This window comes from Ruditapes philippinarum, unplaced genomic scaffold (genome assembly GCF_026571515.1).
Source record: "Ruditapes philippinarum isolate M1 unplaced genomic scaffold, ASM2657151v2 ctg3715_1_1_1_1, whole genome shotgun sequence".
In the NCBI taxonomy this organism is placed as follows: domain Eukaryota; kingdom Metazoa; phylum Mollusca; class Bivalvia; order Venerida; family Veneridae; genus Ruditapes; species Ruditapes philippinarum.
Genome location: NW_026857641.1, coordinates 88,805 through 108,607, shown reverse-complemented (window position 1 = coordinate 108,607; position 19,803 = coordinate 88,805). Strand labels below are relative to the sequence as shown.

At 33.3% G+C, this 19,803-nt stretch overlaps 1 protein-coding gene across 3 annotated transcripts in view; it reads left to right on the top strand.

Annotated features, from left to right (window-relative positions):
• Positions 1-102: 102 nt before the first annotated feature.
• The window catches only part of LOC132750461 (RNA-binding protein 45-like), a 31,031-nt gene continuing 11,330 nt past the window's right edge, over positions 103-19,803 (top strand). Inside the window, exons 1-11 of one of the 3 annotated variants that reach the window (XM_060740452.1) lie at positions 103-339; positions 3,507-3,604; positions 6,124-6,249; positions 9,734-9,860; positions 10,674-10,874; positions 11,457-11,562; positions 12,281-12,450; positions 13,140-13,284; positions 16,261-16,321; positions 16,997-17,246; positions 18,969-19,139. In XM_060740452.1, coding sequence (XP_060596435.1) covers positions 189-339; positions 3,507-3,604; positions 6,124-6,249; positions 9,734-9,860; positions 10,674-10,874; positions 11,457-11,562; positions 12,281-12,450; positions 13,140-13,284; positions 16,261-16,321; positions 16,997-17,246; positions 18,969-19,135 — 1,602 coding nt within the window. In that variant the 5' untranslated portion in view covers positions 103-188 and the 3' untranslated portion in view covers positions 19,136-19,139. Of the gene's footprint in view, positions 340-3,506; positions 3,605-6,123; positions 6,250-9,733; positions 9,861-10,673; positions 10,875-11,456; positions 11,563-12,276; positions 12,451-13,139; positions 13,285-16,260; positions 16,322-16,996; positions 17,247-18,968; positions 19,141-19,803 lie in introns of all 3 variants that reach the window. The other 2 variants (XM_060740451.1, XM_060740454.1) reach the window with 2 other exon arrangements.

Genomic DNA, 19,803 nt, shown 5'->3' with positions numbered 1-19,803 from the left:
ATTATTTTCTATGATAATTCATATTATATTTTTAAAATAAAAACTATATTCTGTTGATATATATTTTTAGAAACATATCTGAAATTTATCTTTGTTCTTCTGTTAGGCTATTGATTTATTCTCTACTGATAACGTACAACGTTCAATCCCTATCCGGAAGTAAAATTTCCTAAATTCAAGAAGTCATCATGTATCGCTCAGACACAAAAGAAAACACTAGGTTGTTCGTCTTAGCAGGAAAAGGAGTCAACGAAGAAGTATTTAGAGAGAAATTTGAACAATATGGAAAAATAGAAGATCTCTGGATTGTCAAAGACAAGCGCACAAATGAGGATAAAGGCATGTGAATTTTTTATTGAACGGTGTAGGGGCATTTTAGGCCGAGTGCAACAAGTCCTGTGGCAATGCAACTCTTTTTTCGGCGTAGCTGTATTAAAATGGATTTTGACCTAGATTTGTAACAAATGAAATTGTTAGTTACAAAATCTTCAGCTAAAAGAGGGTGTTTTTCATTGGTGGAAAGACTGGCTGTTATGAAATTTAAGGACAAATTCGTAATCTTTAGTTTACTTGTCTCTAAGAATAAAGTTGTATTAAAAATAATTATACAATCGTAAACTAAATATCACAATGTTATGACCAAAACAAAGATATATCAAAATACAAAAATATACAGTACATATGATTTCATGTACAATTTATTTTGTTGATAATTATTAACAACAAACCCAACTTTTTGTTTTTCAGCCTTTACTTAAACATTCGATTACTACTCACTCGTACTTTATTTGCCGTAGCTTTTCTGTTTTCTATGAAAATGAAAGATATTTTTGATCAACAAAAAGATTCTCCAGAGCTGATATGAACTGCGAAAATTAATATATTTAAAATGCTACATAATCATAAAGAATCGCAAAACTTTAAGTATTATTTTTTGTGCGTAATAATAACAAATTAATTTATTCATAGTTATTTGGCGTTTGTTTACACCGGTAGGTAAATTTACCGAAATACACCCCAATTGACTACCACAATCTGAAACTGTCTCACTTGATAATCAGTGTCATTGATGGGTTATACAAAATTGAGTTTAGTACTTATTATAAGATAATTAGATATATTTCTGTATATATGGAACAACATTTATATTTTACATTCCACATTTAAAGTACATTGTAAAATATAACCTGTGTAGGTGTACGACACGTAGCCATGCCAGTAGGCTTAACTAGTACCTCAACCTCATACCCCTAGTATATACAAAATACTAGTCAGGCTGTGCAATTTTTAATAGAAATCCTTTTTTTATAAAATACATAATTATAACTTTTACTAGAAAGGTTATGTTTAACTATTGATTTAAGTCTTCAATTATTCATTTTCATTGCCAGATAGATAAGAAGGCATTATAAATAGTATAGTTCAGAGTTGATATGTTCCATTGATTGTTTATTACAGTTTGTATTCTTTCATAAATAAAAGATATAAACAACAAAAGATTTTGGTGTTATTATCATGACCTAATAATTGCAGCATTTTATACAGAGAAGTGCTTTTAAAAAATGAAGGTCAGATACATATAAGTTAATATTATTTAACATTAAAATTCAAGTTGTCACCTGATTGTGGCCTTTGCAGTCTCTAAATTTGGTAGTGTGGTTGGTTATTATCTGGTATTGACATTGAATCAATCTATAATATATAATCTATTCTAGCATCTATAATAACATGACTAATTTGTTGACATTATAGGAGCATACATGTTTCAGCTAAGTTTAGACAACTGTCATAGATTATACTAGTAACCACCAAATATATTTCAATTTAGACATTTATATTGTTATAAAGTATAAATATCATTAATTTTGAAAATATTCTAAAGCTATGAGACATTTTGCACTGAATTTACGCCGATTATCTTTTTTAAAGATATTTCTTGTTTAAATGTAGTTGTATTGTTCTATTTAAAAAAAAAATTGCAAGATTGATAATAATTATAATAATATGAAAAAGGCAAAGCCTCAAAGCGAGCTCGATTTTCTTTAACCGTGAAATAGTAATATGAAATTAGGTGTTACCTATGGCGCAGAAAGCCTCTTATGATTTATGATTTAAGCATAACATGTTTAGTGTACATGTCATGTAATTCGTTAATAAATAAATGCAGGTATTTTGTACCGTAAACAGAAACGATTAAATTGGTGGTGTTCAACCTATCATCAGAAGAGGGTAATTAAATTCATTAAAGAGTTGTTTGTTATGTTTAAGTGGAGATTCTTCAAATTATTTTTATGCATTGTTTCTTTTCTATTCATCTATTATTTTTCAATGGCTGAATGAATTATAGGAAAGAGGCTAATAAATTAGTGGTTCCAGTTCTTTTAATTTATGTACTTCTTGGTTAATAAAATAAATGGTTTGGCATGACCCACAAAAAATTCAAGTGACCCCTAAAATCTGATACAGGGGGTCAAAAATAACCCCCAAAAAATTGGAGCTGGAAGAAACACTGCCTATGGCGCGGAAAGCTTGGACTTTCCGCGTAAAAAGTAATCTTTTATTTTTATTATACACAGGGCTGCAGATAACATGCGTATTTGCGGGCCGGTATTTGCGTTATTACCCAATTAAAATATCTAAAAACCCAATAGAACTAATAACTAAGGGTAAGAAAAAGTAAATGAATTCTTATTTATGCAAACTACATTTGAACTGGTGCGTAATGACGTCAATTATTACATAACGCGTACATCAGGCAGATCATACTGTTTCAGACTGTTTTAATCTTTAAATTATATCAGGCAGCTTGGAAATCTCCCAGGCCAATAAACCATAAAGCAAAGTAGTAAGTAGCTTTTTTATAACCATACAAAACCTACAACAGTCTACAATGAAGGTCAGAAATTTTGGGTAAAATACATGAACTCGTGCTTTATAACCCAAATTTGTTAGAGGGGGTAGGGTAAAAAATACAGAAATAACTCAAAGAAAATAGAAAAAACCCAATAGATCACAAAACAAGGGGTAATTACCCAATATACACAAAATGTTATCTGTAGCCCTGTATACATTTTCAATTTGGAAGTGGGTAGCAGTGATTTTTTTACCTCTGCGTCCAGAATGCATTGAATTTGCTGTGGACGCAAAGTATCAAAATAATGTGCATCTTTTGGATGCCAGGGAGTCCTGTCTGACAGGAATTTGGTATAAATTCAAGTTATGTCAATATGATGACAGTAAAATTTAGTGTTTTTGCAAATATTTTACATTGTTTTACCGATAAGGCTTACCACTTTCTGTCTTCTTACTGATATAATAAGTATTACTTGCACGCGCGGGAAATGTGTTGTCCTGTGAATGAAAAGAGTTAAAGGTCAGAGCATGGTTCTCATTAAAATGTAACTAAGACGGTCTGTTTTGAATTTGAGGTATTATCATTCTTTAAAAGCTAGGAATACAGGCGTAAGTATTGTTGTCAATATATAAACTGTTTTTCTTTATTTTAGGTGTTGTGTATGTCACATATTCCAAGGTGTCAGAAGCTGCCTTGGCTCTAGAGGAAATGAATGGTAAAATATTGCCTGGAAATCCAAGACCTCTGAAGGTAATAATTTTTTTTTTTTTTTTTTTTTTTTTTTGAGGCCCCATCTGGGTAACCCCGTTTATTTACCCTGTAATAGGTATGAGGGGGTCGGGTCATCCTCCATCATACCTTACATTGTTAATATACAATATACATGTTGCAAAATAATTATATTCATGTAAATATTGTCAAATACATGTACAGTATATATTTTGTATATAAATATAAACAACATACATACAATAAACCCAACTATTTTCCAAAAATATTTTACCAATAAAAAATACTACTTATTAATAAACAATTAAACAATCTGTTACGAGGTAAAGTTTTGTTTCACATATTAAGTGTAGTTTAAGCAATTAAGGATCTTATAATTCACCATCTATTATTTTCATCATCTGTCAAATGTGTATTTCTATAGATATTCCATGCTAATTTCAAACTATTTTTAAAACCAATCCATGTAGGTAAAAAGTTTTTTCTCTTAGACAAATAAATATATCTTTTCAATTCTAGAAACAATATGTCATTTTTAAAATCTTTAGTTTCTGTACCTAATATGAATGATTTACAACAAAGAACATCATCAAAATTATGTAAGTTTTCTCTAAGGTATTGAAATAGGCTTTGAATTTTCTGGCATTCCCAAAATAAATGTAAAAGTGTTTCTTCACAGCATTTACAAAAAGTACACATTTTATTGTCAACAATTTTCATTTTAAACAAAAGTGAGTTTGTAGCTAAAGTTCTATGAATAATTCTTGTTTGGAACCACTGAATATATAAATCTTTAGAACATTTGAAAACATAACTATATATTAACTGCCAATTAATGTTATTATCTTTAAAACATGTGTTCCACCTTTCTTGACTTGTAGGTATGTCTGAATTTTTAGCTATAATCTCATAAACATATTTCTTATTGTTATTCATAGTTTAAATAGGTTTACTATAACAGCTTATTTTAGAGTATTGAACATTGAGCAATTTTTTATTTATCAAAATATTAAACATTTGCATGTACAATTTTATTGCCAGTTTTAAACTATGATATTGTAAAAAAATCACAGGTTTGCATGTGACTTATTCTAAATATATCAAATCTACAAAGTTACCCTGTTCATTTATAATATCTTTTACAAATCTGATTCCTTTATTATATAATGTCTGAATGTAAATATATCTATTTCCTGCTAAAAAGTTGTGATTGTAAAAAAGTGGCATATGTAATACTTGCTCTATATTATCTATACAAAGTTTATCTACAAACACCATATAAGCTTTTAAAACATCAATCCAGAAAGAATTTGTTATTTTACTAATAATCAAATTACAAAACATCTTTCCAGTGTTAAAAATTTTGTCAATACTAAACAATGTGTTTACTAGCTTATAACATTTACTTTTGCTATTACTAACATATCTTTTAAACCATTTTATCTTTAAACTATGAAGGTAATAATTATTTTTTATATAAAACTGTGTAATTTCAATCTTTGTAAAGAATAACTTTTATGTAATATTGTACATGATAATTATAATATTGGTTTGGTTGTAAAAAATTGAGAATCTTTCTTTTAAAAAAGAAAAAGGTGTTTGCCCTATCACCAGTGGCCTGTTTTCCAGTCCAATCCAAACAGGCCACTGGTTATAGGGCAAACAGCCTAGCTCATACTAGCTGGTATGGTCACAACCCTTCTTAAGTTGTTGCTGTTTATCACACATTTATATAGTGTTGTATTAACTAGGATTATGCTGGCAACTGGTCATAAAGGCAAATATTTATATTACTTCCATCTGCATTGCATACTGATTTTTCCCCATTTCAAAAGTAGTATTCTAATTTCCTAACAGCACTTTAAAAATCAAACTGTTAGAAAATACAGATTACAAATTAATTTGTATCATAGTTTGGGGACCTTTCTGTTGAAAAAGTGTCAGAGTTAAATCGTATACATATACATGCACAGTGCGGTAACTGGAGTGCAGGTATCAGTTACCCGCACTCCAGATAATGCCCGTGGATTGGTTCATTTTTGCCGGGGTTTACATATTGTGACGGCAGAGAAAGGGAAAGGGGCAGAACTATCATATTCAAATGCTCGTTCATTGGTTAATTTTTTCTGGGGTTTCATATTATGACAACAGGAAACGTGCTGTCATGTTTGACTATGATACAAAAGAGAAAGAACACCAAAACACTCGGCAATCTGATTTATACTCGGGGGCTACGCCCCCTCGTACAAATCAGATAGCCTCGTGTTTCAGTGCTCTTTCTATTACGTATAATACCAAACACATTAAATAAATAATAACTGGGGCATTTTTGTTGTTTAAATTTTTTTTTAGATTTGATGCACAATTTGGCAAGTAATGCTATAAATTTAAATAAAAATAATATGCCCCTTGTCTGCTAACTTCTTGATATCCCTTTAATAAAATTGGCGAAGAAGAGTTCCAAAAATGCAGATTAAAGGTTAAATATGTACTATTCAAAAGTTTGAAGTCGAAGTTTATCCATTATTTTTGTGTAACAGGTACTTGTCGCAAACACAAAAAGGGATGGGTCAGTCAGGGATCCAAGAGAAGATGAGAGACTTGTCAGATTGTTTGTTATCATTCCTAAAACATATGATGAAGAGGATGTCAACAAGGAATTTTCTGTAAGTTATAATCAGCATATATAACATTTCGCCACGATTTGTTTACAGGTTGAAATAAAATTTTGTTACTTGTCCAAAAGTGACCACTTGGGACCTTTGCAGCTTAGTGTAGTTTAAGTCACTACGTGTAACTTTGAGTCACCTGTTTTGTTGAAATTGTTGTGGGTTTGTATTGTGCCAGAAATAATGAAATGTCATCAAGGTGTGCCGAAAGTTAACAAATGTGAAGCTTAATTAAGCTGCAGTTCAGTAATCTGTGCATCTAGTGCAAAATCCTACTTGTTTAACCTGTTGCAGTACTGGAAGTAATTGTGTGATATATATACTTATTTTTTACATATTATACATTTATAGAATTGCTGTACTTTTTTTCTGCTATTGTTATCAGTAGTACAGTAAAAACTGTTTACAGTTACCTTCGATGGGAGAATAGAAAAAAGGTCACTATAGACAGGGAGTCACTGTGGACAGTCTCTACATAATTCAGATATATTCGAGACTTTAGGGAGCAGTTGGGAGATATATTAGGCGTCATCTGGAGAATTATAAGCTAGGGATAAACCAGAAAGGAAATAAGAAACACCTCTCAAATAAAACAATTCTACTATCAATCTACTTTTCATAAATGTATACCAATAGCAAACACAATATTTACATATATTGTATACATGTAGTGAGTATGTTTAGTTGGTAACAATATGCAGGGCAGATAGAGCAGTGCCACTTGCCATATTGGCAATGAGTCAGGCTGGTCATCGTCTATAATTTTTGTTTAGCGATTGCCCACAAGCCAGAATGTTAAGAGACATTTAATTTTGTATAATCAGCCTGTTTACTTTACGGAAATCAAAGTATCAATAAAACATTAGAAACAAATCTTCACATAATTTCTACAGATTAGTGCTCTGAAAAAAATTTAACAATCAAGTTTTCGAACATACCTTTAAGACGTTGGGCATTGTTTATATTTACTTGCCAAAACACCGCAGCAATTATGTATATGCAAGTGTCTTTATTCATGCAATCAGCGAAAATTGATTGAATCTATTGCCATTTTGTGTTACTGTCAACAAACAGCCACAGTGTATAAGTGTGTTGCCGATTGATCAATGCAAACTGCCGTAGATACAACGCGCGTTCTGATTCGTCAATCGCATGAATACAAACTGAGAGAGATATACATAGTGAACTCTTGCCTTGCGGCGTGTATTAGACTTTGTTGATGTTGACACGCGTTCTTAACGAGCAGATTAACGGTAATTGGTTGTAATTGAGAGGTAAACAAATTGTTAACAGATCTAGCCGAGTAAATAAGTATGACAGATCATTAAAAAAATCGGGCGACTTCAAAATCGCTTTGAAGTTTGTTTTAGGCGAAGTCGCTGATCCGAAGGCAACTTCTTCGCCGAAGTCGCCCCCTAGCTCAAGCACTGCAGCCCTTGCAAAAGTCGCTTTGCACGGCTCGTATACCGTAACGGGTGACTAAATCATGGTTGTTGTACGAACTAGACAGGGAGTCGCTACATACAGACCATTTATATAGCAAATACTGTTCGGTGCGCCAAACTATGGTCACTAAAGACAGAACGTCGCTATATACAGGGGGTCACTAAGACAGTCTTTACTGTACTTGTTTAAAGGCTATGTTTCATGTTCGTGAGACTTTATTTTGGTTTCATGAGAACAGGGTTAAAACAGGAAGCTTTCTTTCCTTGTGCAGATTATTGCAGTAAGATAATGTCAATATTTATAAAAAAAAAGAGAAATAAAGGCTTATTCATCAAACTGTTTTAATTTTTTCATCATGGACATGTTTGGCCAAATGGTTTATATCATTGACTTAGTTACCTGTCTTCAACTACTATAGATTCAAATCTGGCTGGTGATTCTTCTTGTAGATTTTGGGTGTATTTAGTTGTGTGGTTAAGGTTGTTGATTCCAAACCACTTGTCTCTCACAACTGTGGGGTTGAATGCCACTATGGACTTTGAATTCTTTTATGTGAGGAAGCTACCCAGCAATTCTTTTATGTGAGGAAGCTACCCAGCAAGCTAAGCGATTGTTGATGCTTCTTCTCAGTTGCCCATTAGTGCCTGAAACAAAAAAGTTAAAAAAGCTAGCTTATGGAAGGTTGATGAATGAGGGGCACCTTAGATCTAGCACCTTGTTGTGACTTTAAGCCATACAGAAAAATAACTAATATTTAAACCTGCTGAAATTGTATAATAAATTTATTACTGTAACCCAATTTATATTCGCGAATACAAATTTTCGCGTTTTGCCGAGGTCGGACATATTCGCGAATATTAATTTCCGCGTTTTCTTGATTTCCGAAAAATAAAAATTCGCGGATTGGAAAGTCCGATGGGGCCGTAAAATCTATTAGCCGACTATTAATCTTCAATAATTGAGGTCATTATTGGTGTCTTAAATGGGATTAACAATACGCTAGCCTTATATTGTATTGGTAAGTGAATTGTGATCACAATTCAGCAAAACATTTTCTCTATATATGTACATGTACGCATCGTTCGTCTTCATTTCTAAACATGTCGTTATTTCTATAACATATTTATATTTTGTAAACACACTTTATCTAGAAAAGTCTTTAAGAAATTCAATTTAAGCGTTTCATAAAAAAAATACCTTCTCCAATCAGGGAGAGAAAATTATGTTATTATACAGGCTGTTTGACGGGTAAAAATCGATACTAGTATGAAACCATTTTGTATTTCACTGTTTGTAATTATGTACACCAATACCATTTTGTGATGCTCGATATGTTTACACCACCTTTGTCTTAACAATTCACTCAAACAATTATTTTATAGGATCCAAAAAACAATAGCCTTTTGTGATGCTCGATAGTTTTCCCACTTTTGTCAAACGATTATTCAAACATTTATTATTATATTTAATAGTATTAAAATGTGGATGTTTATTTTGATTGCTATATTGACATAGAGTTTTTTAGGGTTTTTTTTTTGATATTCATAAAATAGTAGTAGTTAAGTTAGTTTGTGTTTTTATTGCTTTATGGCAATATTCATAACAATTCATTACTTCCTAACAGGTGCCAGTAAAATTTGAATATATCCGGTCAAGTAGCTTTGCATGAAAAACGTCTAAAATAAAAATTTCTCTCCAATTTATTCGCGAAATCGTGCGGACTTATTTGCGCAAACAAATATTCGCGCTTTGTGGCCATCCGCGAATAAAGCGAATATTAATTGGTCGCGAATATTCGTTGGGTTACAGTATGCTTTGTATTTTGGACCAGACTGTTTCGAGTTGAAGAGATTTCAATGTTAAGTAACTGCATTATTTACAGTATAACACCAAGTCAGACTGCACAGACATGTAGGCTTGCCTGGTTGTATACTGGTGACAAAGTCCAGTCATTTTTGTAACCAGCAGAGTAACAGATAATTACATGTACATGCACATACTTAAAGTAAAATACAACATTTTAATGCTGTTTCAGCAACATGGGGATGTTGCCAGTGTAAATGTATTACGTGACAAGGACACTGGTAGCCCTAAGGGGTTTGCCTATGTAAAGTTCCACAGGCCGTACCACGCTGCAATTGCAATGGAAAATTGTAAACCATGTAAGAACTACTTTTATCCTATCATTCTATCCTAATATTATTAAATATTTTACTTTTGAAATTTCTAAGAATAGCTACAGTCTGTTTTACATCAATTCATAATGCATGTTTTTTGTCATATCTTAGCAGTCAATCCACCTAACCAGCTTTCCTGGATAACTAACCAGTTATGACCTATTTCTCCCTGCAAGTGACCGGCTAGTTATCCCACATGATGTCTGAATCAGTTGTAAAGGACAAATTACCTTACTAATTTGATAAGACTACATGTCTGTGAAATAAATTGTTACAGAAATTACGTCTCACCAGTGCATCAAAGAAGTGACCCTCAGATTTCTAATCAGATGCTCTCCCTTATTGAGCTAAGCAAGGCTTTTAGCAGACAATTGAATTTTTTTCATAAATGAGTTAGGTTCATTGCTAAAGTTAATCACTTTAAATCTGTCGTCACTATCTGAATCATAGTTTCGCCATTGTAAATACAAGTAGTTAAAGATGAAAGTAACATTTAGCTTTTAAGATGTCTCTGATAAGGAAGTATTATGTTTATAGTGGATTATCGCTTACAGGATCTCAATGGTAACTGGTGTGTTTATTAGCTGCTATAAGTTAATAGACAGGTGTCATTATGGTTTTGGTAGACACGGGAAAGGAAAACTGTGATCAACAGTGTCAGATAGAACTGAATGTTTTTCCTAACTGGTGTCCTTATAGAAAGTATAGTAATACTTGTACCATAAATCCAACTAATTTAATCTTATTTTTGTGTAGCCTTTATAACTTAAACATGGTGATATATTTTTCTTATTTCAGCCTTTAAACCGAAATGGGCGGAACCAAAGAAACAAGCTTCAGACACAGTTGACAGATATGCAAGGGACTCGCGTAACTATCACGATGGGCGTGACAGAGACTCGTATGATGACCGTGGGTCACGAGGCTACGAACATAGAGACAGGGATAGGAGGGGTAGCGGGGCACCAGGAGGCTATCCTTATTCGGACAGGGATAGAGGTTGTATTTTATATAGTGTTCTTTGTACAACTTTTTGTTGTTTCAGTTTTACATACCACTTTTTACAATATAATAATTTGATACAGTAGATTATGTTGTGTATAATTTTGATGAAAAAAATGAGAAGGTTGTTAGGTTTATTGGGAACAAAATGATAATGGAAATAAATGCTCTACTTTCAGCTAACAATAAGAAACATGCCTGTAAGTCTTTGATAATCAGACTGATATGGACAATTATTGTTGTTAAAGATGAAATTCAACCTGATGAAATAAGCTAACAAAAAGAAGCTTTGTTTCACAAGATAGTTCTTTAAAAAAGCAGGTTCTTGATACTGCACAGCAATTAGAAAAATCTCTTTATGAGCTGTAAAGTGTAAAATATTAGTTTTGTAAACTGTAAATTTGAAAAGGCGAATATTTGTGTACAATTTTTTTATATATTTTTTCCGAAAATTGCAAACTCCCATGATTTACCTATTTTTCCCTTGTCATTATAAGGCACCATGATATTAATAGGAATAAAATCCATCGTAGAATAATTAAAATTAGCATTGAATAAATATGTTGGTTTTGTTTTTAGGTTTGAAGCGTGGTTTTGATGATTATAGAGATGATCGAGACAGTAGAAGGGACAGACGTGAAGATTATATTGCCGATGATGGAAGATCTAGATACAGTGATAGTAAGTACTTGAACATTTCATTAAATCTAAAATATAGGCGTCTGTGGCTAAGTGGTTATGGTTGCGGACTTCAAATCATTTACCTGTCACTGCTGTGAGTTCAAATCCTGTCATCTGAGGAAGCTATCCAGATAGCTTACGAAGGTCAGTGGTTCTACTCTGGTGCCTGCTCATGACTGAAAGACTGAAACAAAGGGCAACTGAGGTCTCCCATCTCCAGTTAGCTAGAAAATGTCTTTATGACTTATAGTGTTGGTATGACTCAAACCTCAACAAAGTAAAGAAAACAATATAATTGTATAATCTGATTAAATTGTACCTGAAAGAGAAAGTTAAAAGAACAGACCAGCATTTATATGGGGGAAAGTTTAATGTATTGTATATTACACCCTCACAAAGATCTTTCATGGTTACCAGTCACTTAAATTTAGTTGTTAGTTAAAAACAATAATTTAGACCTTCTCTTTTAAAATGTATTTTAACTTACTCAATAACAATAGATAAAACTTTGATTAAACTAAATATTAAAACTTTCTTGAATACAATTAATTTTAATTTGTGTGATTACAATGAATTTTAACTTACTCAATTAAAACAAATTTATATTTAATGTTCAAAATATATTAATATATTTATTATGGGATGAATTTTATAGGTATTCGAGCGATTCGAGTTCGAGCATATGGAGTTTAATTATACATTTAATTTGTTTACACAGGTAGTGTGTTTAGTCGACCTGAACAGACCCCATTTTCAATGATCCAGGATCATCAACACAACAACATACAGCGTCTCCTGGTCACGGCACCACTTGGCTTGACACAGAACTATCTACAGAAACTATTCAACTTGATACCTGGCTTAGAATATTGTGATCTCAATGAGCAGACAGGTTTGTTACTTCTGTTCTAGTATACATTTATAGCTTGACATATTTCACCGTGGGTTCAAATCCTGTGAGGAAAATATTTAGGTAGCTTACAAAAACGTTGGTGGTTCTACTTAGGTACCTCTTGGTGCCTGAAATAATGCACAGAGGGGCACCTGAGATCTTCCTCCACCAGTCTCAATATGATCTATACAGTGTTGGTGTGACTTAAGACCCAACAACAAAACTAAATTTTCTCTATCTTTAGAATAATAAGGCTGTCTCTAACACTTCTGTGTTGGTGTCAAATTGGATTCAATATAGATCCTCAATTTAGAATTTCGAAGATGCAACCTACAAGTCATACAAAGGAAATACAACAAGATAGTAAAGGTTACTTGCTCACTTAAATATTATGTTTTTTAGTTTAATAGTGAGAGTATTTTACTAGTTGATTAGTGATAAACATAAATGTTACTTAAGACATAAAAATGTTTTGTCAAAAACTATGTATTTCAAGCTAGTCTTCAACTTCAGGTTTAAGCATGTTTCGTGCTTTTTCAAGACAAACATATATATTTCATACATTTATTTTCTTGCAAATTTAATATGTAACGTGTTTGATCTGAACAAAACTATATATATTTCAAGTTCAGATTTCAACATGTCTAGTGTATGTTTAAGACAAGTACATAAATATAAATAAATTGTAGGTCTAGCATATGTCCGTTATCAAACTCCTCAGTGTGCAGCCTATGCCAGGGACAAGTTGGATGGGTTTGAGTACCCGATTGGAAGTCGGCTTATCGTGAAGTTCACTGAGGGATCTGGTCACAGTAGCCAAGACCAAGGTTTCATGTAAGATTTTTATTATATCTATTTATATTAGCATTGTAGAGCTGTGAAGAGTCTTCACAAATTAATCTGTTGGAAAAATTTGTATAAATATTTTCCTGACCTACTATTGATTTATAAATTTGGGTCTTAATTTTTTTGTCTTGTCTATTTGTGTGACTATGAACAATTTTACAACTTAATATAAACCATGGACCTGTACTACAGTATGCTGTCACACTGATTTTATTACTTGCTCCTTGTTTTAGACAATTGAAGATACCAATGAGATTTCTTTAAAACGATGTTCAAATGAGATTCAAATTTGTTCCTTTAATACTGCTAAGAAATAATTTTCTTAAGCCTCCAACAAGTGAAGGTGAAAAAGCACCAAATTGTTAATAATGACATGCAGAAATGGTTTGAAACTCAAAAAAAAATCCAACCAGGTACCTAAATAGTTCTTAAAAAGAAAATGCAAACAATTTGCAATACAAAAAAATCTAACCAGTCACCTAAATAGTTCTTAAAAAGCAAATGCAAACAATTTGCAAAAATGAATGGTCAATATTGCAAATGAAAGTAAACCCTTACAATGCCTGGAAAAAAAAAGTAAGACATTTGTAGGGACCAGTATCGAGCCAGGTTGGTCTTCACGTCCTTGATTTCTTAACATTGCAAATATTGTATCTTGATGATCCAAGTATCATCTTTTACCTAAGTTTGTAAACAGTTTTTGAATGAATATTTTGAAATTGGGATAAAACCACAAGTAAAATATAAATAACAAATTTCTTAAAACCAGATATTACAGAACACATACAACATGTATTTAGAGTGGGCATTATTTTTGAACTCTGGAAAACAGATAATCTTGGGCACATTTTTTGTGTCGCCTCTACGGAGTAGTGGCGACATATAGGGATCACTTCTCCGTCGTCTGTCTGTCCGTCTGTCTGTCTGTCTGTCCGTCCGTCCGTCTGTCCATCCGTCCGTCACAAAACTTGTCCGGACTACTCCTCATAAACTACTGGTGCAATTTCATCCAAACTTTACAGGAATGATCAGTACCAAGTCTAGTTGTGCATATTGTCAGGATTTTTGTGTCGCCTCTACGGAGTAGTGGCGACATATAGGGATCACTTCTCCGTCGTCTGTCTGTCCGTCTGTCTGTCTGTCTGTCTGTCCGTCCGTCACAAAACTTGTCCGGACTACTCCTCATAAACTACTGGTGCAATTTCATCCAAACTTTACAGGAATGATCAGTACCAAGTCTAGTTGTGCATATTGTCAGCATTTTCCGGTTCAATGATTTTTGTCAGAGTTATGGCCCTTTAATAATTTTTATTTTTAAAGTTTGTCCGGACTACTTCTCTTATACCACTAATGCAATTTCAATGAAACTTTACAGGATTAATCTGTAGCTCAAGTCCTTGCGCATATTGCACGGGTTTTCCGGTTGAATGATTTTTGGCCGAGTTATGGCCCTTTGATAAAAAGGTTTCTTTTTCTGTGTGTTGCCAGATACACAAAAGCTTGTCCGGACTACTCCTCATAAACTACTGGTGCAATTTCATCCAAACTTTACAGGAATGATCAGTACCAAGTCTAGTTGTGCATATTGTCAGCATTTTCCGGTTCAATGATTTTTAGCTCGACTTTTCTATGAAAAGGGGAGCTATCCTACTCGCCCCGGCGTCGGCGTTGGCGTCACACCTTGGTTAAGTTTTTCGTACCACCCCACTTTATTTCAGAAGTAATTCAAGTATGGCTTTGAAACTTACCATACTTGTTCACCATCATAACCTCCATCTACAGACAAGAGTACATAACTCTGTCAAGGTTTTTGACAGAATTATGGCCCTTTTTTGACTTAGAAAGTGTATTGAGCTTGGTTAAGTTTTTTGTACCACCTCACTTTATTTCAAAACCATTGGAGGTATTGCTTTGAAACTGACCATACTTGTTTACCATCACGACCTTCATCAACAGACAAGAGGACATAACTCTGTCAAGGTTTTTGACAGAATTATGCCCCTTTTTGACTTAGAAAATACATTGAATATGGGTAAAATCCACTTATTGCCTTAACCCTTTGAGATATTGCTTTGAAACTTTTAATGCTATTTCACATCATTACCCCCATCTGTATGCAAGAGAAGGTAACTCTGTCAAGGATTTGTTTTAAAAATTAAGGCCTTTTATCGACTTAGAATCTTGGTTAAGTTTTTAGTACCAGTCCACTTTTTGACTGAACTGTTTGAGATATTAATTTGAAAGTTGGAATACTTGTTTACAATCATGATTCCCAAACATGTCCAGGAGAAGGTAATTCTGTCAAAGATTTTATTTGAATTATGGCCCTTAACTGTCAATGTTTTGTATTATAGGCAAGCACAATTCAGTAAAATAATTCTTCACTAAATATCTTAATGCTCATGGCCATTGTTCACTTTAAAAATACAGAGATTCTTGTATTGCCTTTTACTGCAAAAACTTTTTTTATTGGCAAGCAATAAAAAAGTCGAGCGCGCTGTCTTACGGACAGCTCTTGTTGTTTGAGTTATGGCCCTTTAATAATTTTTATTTTTAAAGTTTGTCCAGACTACTTCTCTTATACCACTTATGCAATTTCAATGAAACTTTAGAGGATTGATCTGTAGCTCAAGTCCTTGCGCATATTGCACGGGTTTTCCGGTTGAATGATTTTTGGCCGAGTTATGGCCCTTTGATAAAAAGGTGTTTTTTTCTGTGTGTTGCCAGATACGCAAAAGCTTGTCCGGACTACTCCTCATAAACTACTGGTGCAATTTTATCCAAACTTTACAGGAATGATCAGTACAAAGTGGTTAGTCTAGTTGTGCACTGTCCGTCTGTCTGTCCGTCTGTCACAAAATTTGTCCCAACATGAAATTGGCCATCATGAGGCGACACATGTGATTACTGATCGCTCTTGTCTCAATATTTAAGCTTACAATTTTATTTTATTTGTATGATCAGGTCAGGAAATTTCAGAGGTGGACCAGAACCTTTGATGGATTCCAGTTCAGTACAGCACCAGGTAATGTGAAAAATATTTTATAATTTTGTTTTATGAAAAAGTGTCTAAAAGGTGATTGAGTTTTCCTTCATTAATCCTTAACTTGCTGTGTAACTTATTCCAGCAGTTTTAGAGCCAGGCCAGTCTGCATGTGCCAGTTTTCATCATTTTCTTGGTAAAGCCGAAAAGTTGCTGCATGATTTGTAAATTGTCTGTACACCATAACATTGCCCTGCTCCAACCTCTAAAAAAATACATGTAACAGAAACATATAAATGTATTTAAAGCTTATGGCACTCTTAGGCTGATTTGTTATCTGTATCCTGTTAAGCTTGACCAATTGGGAAAAAACTTAAAAGCTGTTCTGCTCATCAGAGCCTCAATGCAAGTTAGTGAAGATTTTGCATACCACTTCATTTCTCATTCAGGAACTGTCAAAAATATAAACTTGCACCAAGGTCATAGTACAGGTATGTGACCAAGACTTTGATTAAGGGCAGATTTTATATAAATTTGCCATTGACTTTCATGCTGTCTGTAGACTGACAAAACTGTAGAATGTGGGGGCATCTATGTGCTGTGTAGTTTGCAAAGAATTTTTTTTTTTACTTTTATATTTTGTTTTATAACTAAAAGAAGGCATTGGCCTTTGAAAATATATTTTTTAAGCCTGACTTTTTTTAACTTACTAATTAGGCTGCGAAAGTACTTGAACAAGCTGGTATCAACCCAGGACTGGTCCTTCAACCACCAAAAGACAGCAACGCAGTTGAACGTGTGACCTATTGTAACTTGAAGTTACCGTTACCTAAACCACTTGTGCCAGAAGATACGCCAACCGCTCAGCGTCTGTTCATAGTATGTCAGCCGGCGGCTGTCCCGGAGAGAATATTGAGGGATGCGTTCAGTAGGTTTGGCAACCTTATAGAGGTGTTTTTACTGTCAGGTGAGTTATAGAGGACACTTGTGAAATTTTTTTTTATGAAAATATTTCTCTTTATGGACCAGGTTTTCAATTTTAAAAATTTTAGATTGGGGAATAATGAGCTGTCAGACATTTGGGTGGGTGTCACAGGTGGTTTCCGGTAAAGATCTGGAGTTTTGAATGAGATACTGTAATCAAACTTTGTATATTGCAAGCTTATGTTGAAACTTATGATAGGACTGCTTTGGGCCTCCTTGGTTCATGGTCACTGTTACTAAAAATAGAAAAAATAGTTTCTAGTTCGAATACCTTGTTTCATGGCATTGCCATTTTGCTTTGTTATATACATGAGTGTATTTAGTTTTTAATTGGTTCAGACAAATGCAGGAGTTATAAAACACTATACCTGATTGTTTTGGTTTTGAAAGTTTGTTAATTTGCTTGAAGGATATTAATAAAAAAAATTTCATATGTTCATCTTGCAGAGAATTCAAGGTTTCAGATACTCAACTTAAATTTCAAAGTTTAAAGGTCATAGCCAGCATAGTTTGGTTCACTCTCTTACTTTAAAACTAGTTGAAAGATATCTGAAAACTTGGTAAAATGTTAACTTGTGTTTTAATATTAAGAACACATGTTTCACGTTCATTATAGTCAGACATTTAAATATTTGAGCCTACACATATACTATGATGTTGATGATGTTTGGTTTAGATATTTATGTCATAAAGACAACATATAGAACCAGCATTTCAGATGCATCAGTTCAAGGTCACAGTTTGTGTCAGCTTAAACTTTTAAACCACTTGTAGGATGTTCATTATATTTTGGTCAAATGTTTATCTCATTAGTAATATGCAAGGTTTGCAAATCAATATTTGGGAAAAAAGTGATCCCTCAGTTATAAATGTAATATTACTGTCAAATAGAGAATAAAGATTTATTTGTCCATACACACACGCTACAAATAAAAAATAATATGTTGATATTGATAACGGTTTTCCTGTAACAACAGGTACATTAATGAGTGGTGGCATGGTCGAGTGGTTAACGTGTCAGACTTGTAATCTAATGATTGCTAGCCGAATGGGTTCGAACCCTGTCAGGGGCAAGTAGTTGTTTCCTTGAGCAAGAAACTTTACACTCATTGCTCAGTACTGGTTTGGTCCAGGAATGGTTTGGAAAGTTTGTCTATAAGCTAATAGCTTCCTACACAATCAAACTTAAATAAGTTTTGTATAAACCAACCGGTACACTAACATGATAACTGGTTAGTTAAGTAGAATAGAAAATCTTTTTGTTTGGTTAAATATCTTTGTGACAACTTAAAATAAACATAATTACATGAAAGTTGCAGGTTTGGTTTGATTGAATCTACATGGGGGATAATAAAAAGGTGCAACACTCCTCACACCCCCTAGACTCCCCACTTTAATGTCAAGGTTATAGGTAAATGGACCTTTCCAGTGTTTTACAGTTAGTAAATTGTAATTGTAAATAAGCTAACTGGCTATCCACTTGTTACACTGGGATAATACAGACACTGGTTGACCTGGTTTACACAAAAGAACACATGATTTTGTTTGTGATACTGTTTGTGAGCAGCTGAGTTTTTCATTGCTTAAAACGGCCTGATTTTAGCCAGTATATGTCATGCTTTGAGACAGTATGCTGAACCTTTTTGCAGCTTCTGGTTGGTTTAGCTTTTACAGTATGATTTACCATTATGTTACATCATTATAGGAAGGAATTTTGGATATGCTAAATATGCTACCAAAGAATCAGCTTGTTTAGCTATGGATGTACTTCACGGTCAGTGTGTTGCCGGGCAACGTATGAAAGTTCTGGAAGCCGAGCCTATGAGGAATGAGATAGATGGTATCAAGAGGCAGAGGGTAGAATCACAGTAAAAAAGGTAGGTTTCAGTTTTGAATATTTATATGATTAAGTTGTGTAACAAATTTCTTATAAAATCACCTCTCATTACTCTTACTTACATATTTAACCAATACTATTATTTTTTGTTCTGTCAACAGAAAAGAATCATATATTTCACATTAATATATACAATATTAACAAACACATATTTTGCTCTTGTCACATATAAAGCACATTTTTGTCCTTGTGCACATTTTTCACCAATTATTAGTCCCCTACCGGTTTAACCGGAGAGGACTTGAAGTTTATCCTCTGTTCGTTTGTCTGTAATACTGAATAGGGAAAGGTAGGGTGCCATCTAACTGTAAACAGAACAAAAGAGAATGATAAGAGTTCATTCCGTAACAATAGAGAAAGGGGCCATGGCCCTCTTTTAAACAATAGAAAATAACATGAAATGGCCCCTTATTCCATTTCGGTCAGACATCCGTCTGTCTGTCTGTCAGTCTGTCCACAAAATTCGATCCCGTGATAACGCTTAAAGTACTGAAAATATTTTTATGAAATTTGATATATGGATAGATGGCAGTCTGGAGATTATTCACCTCTTTTTCTTTTCTTCCTATATTGAAAACTTTGGTTGCTATGTCAACAAATAGACTGAAAATATGGCTAATTTAACACATAAATTGGATCCAGT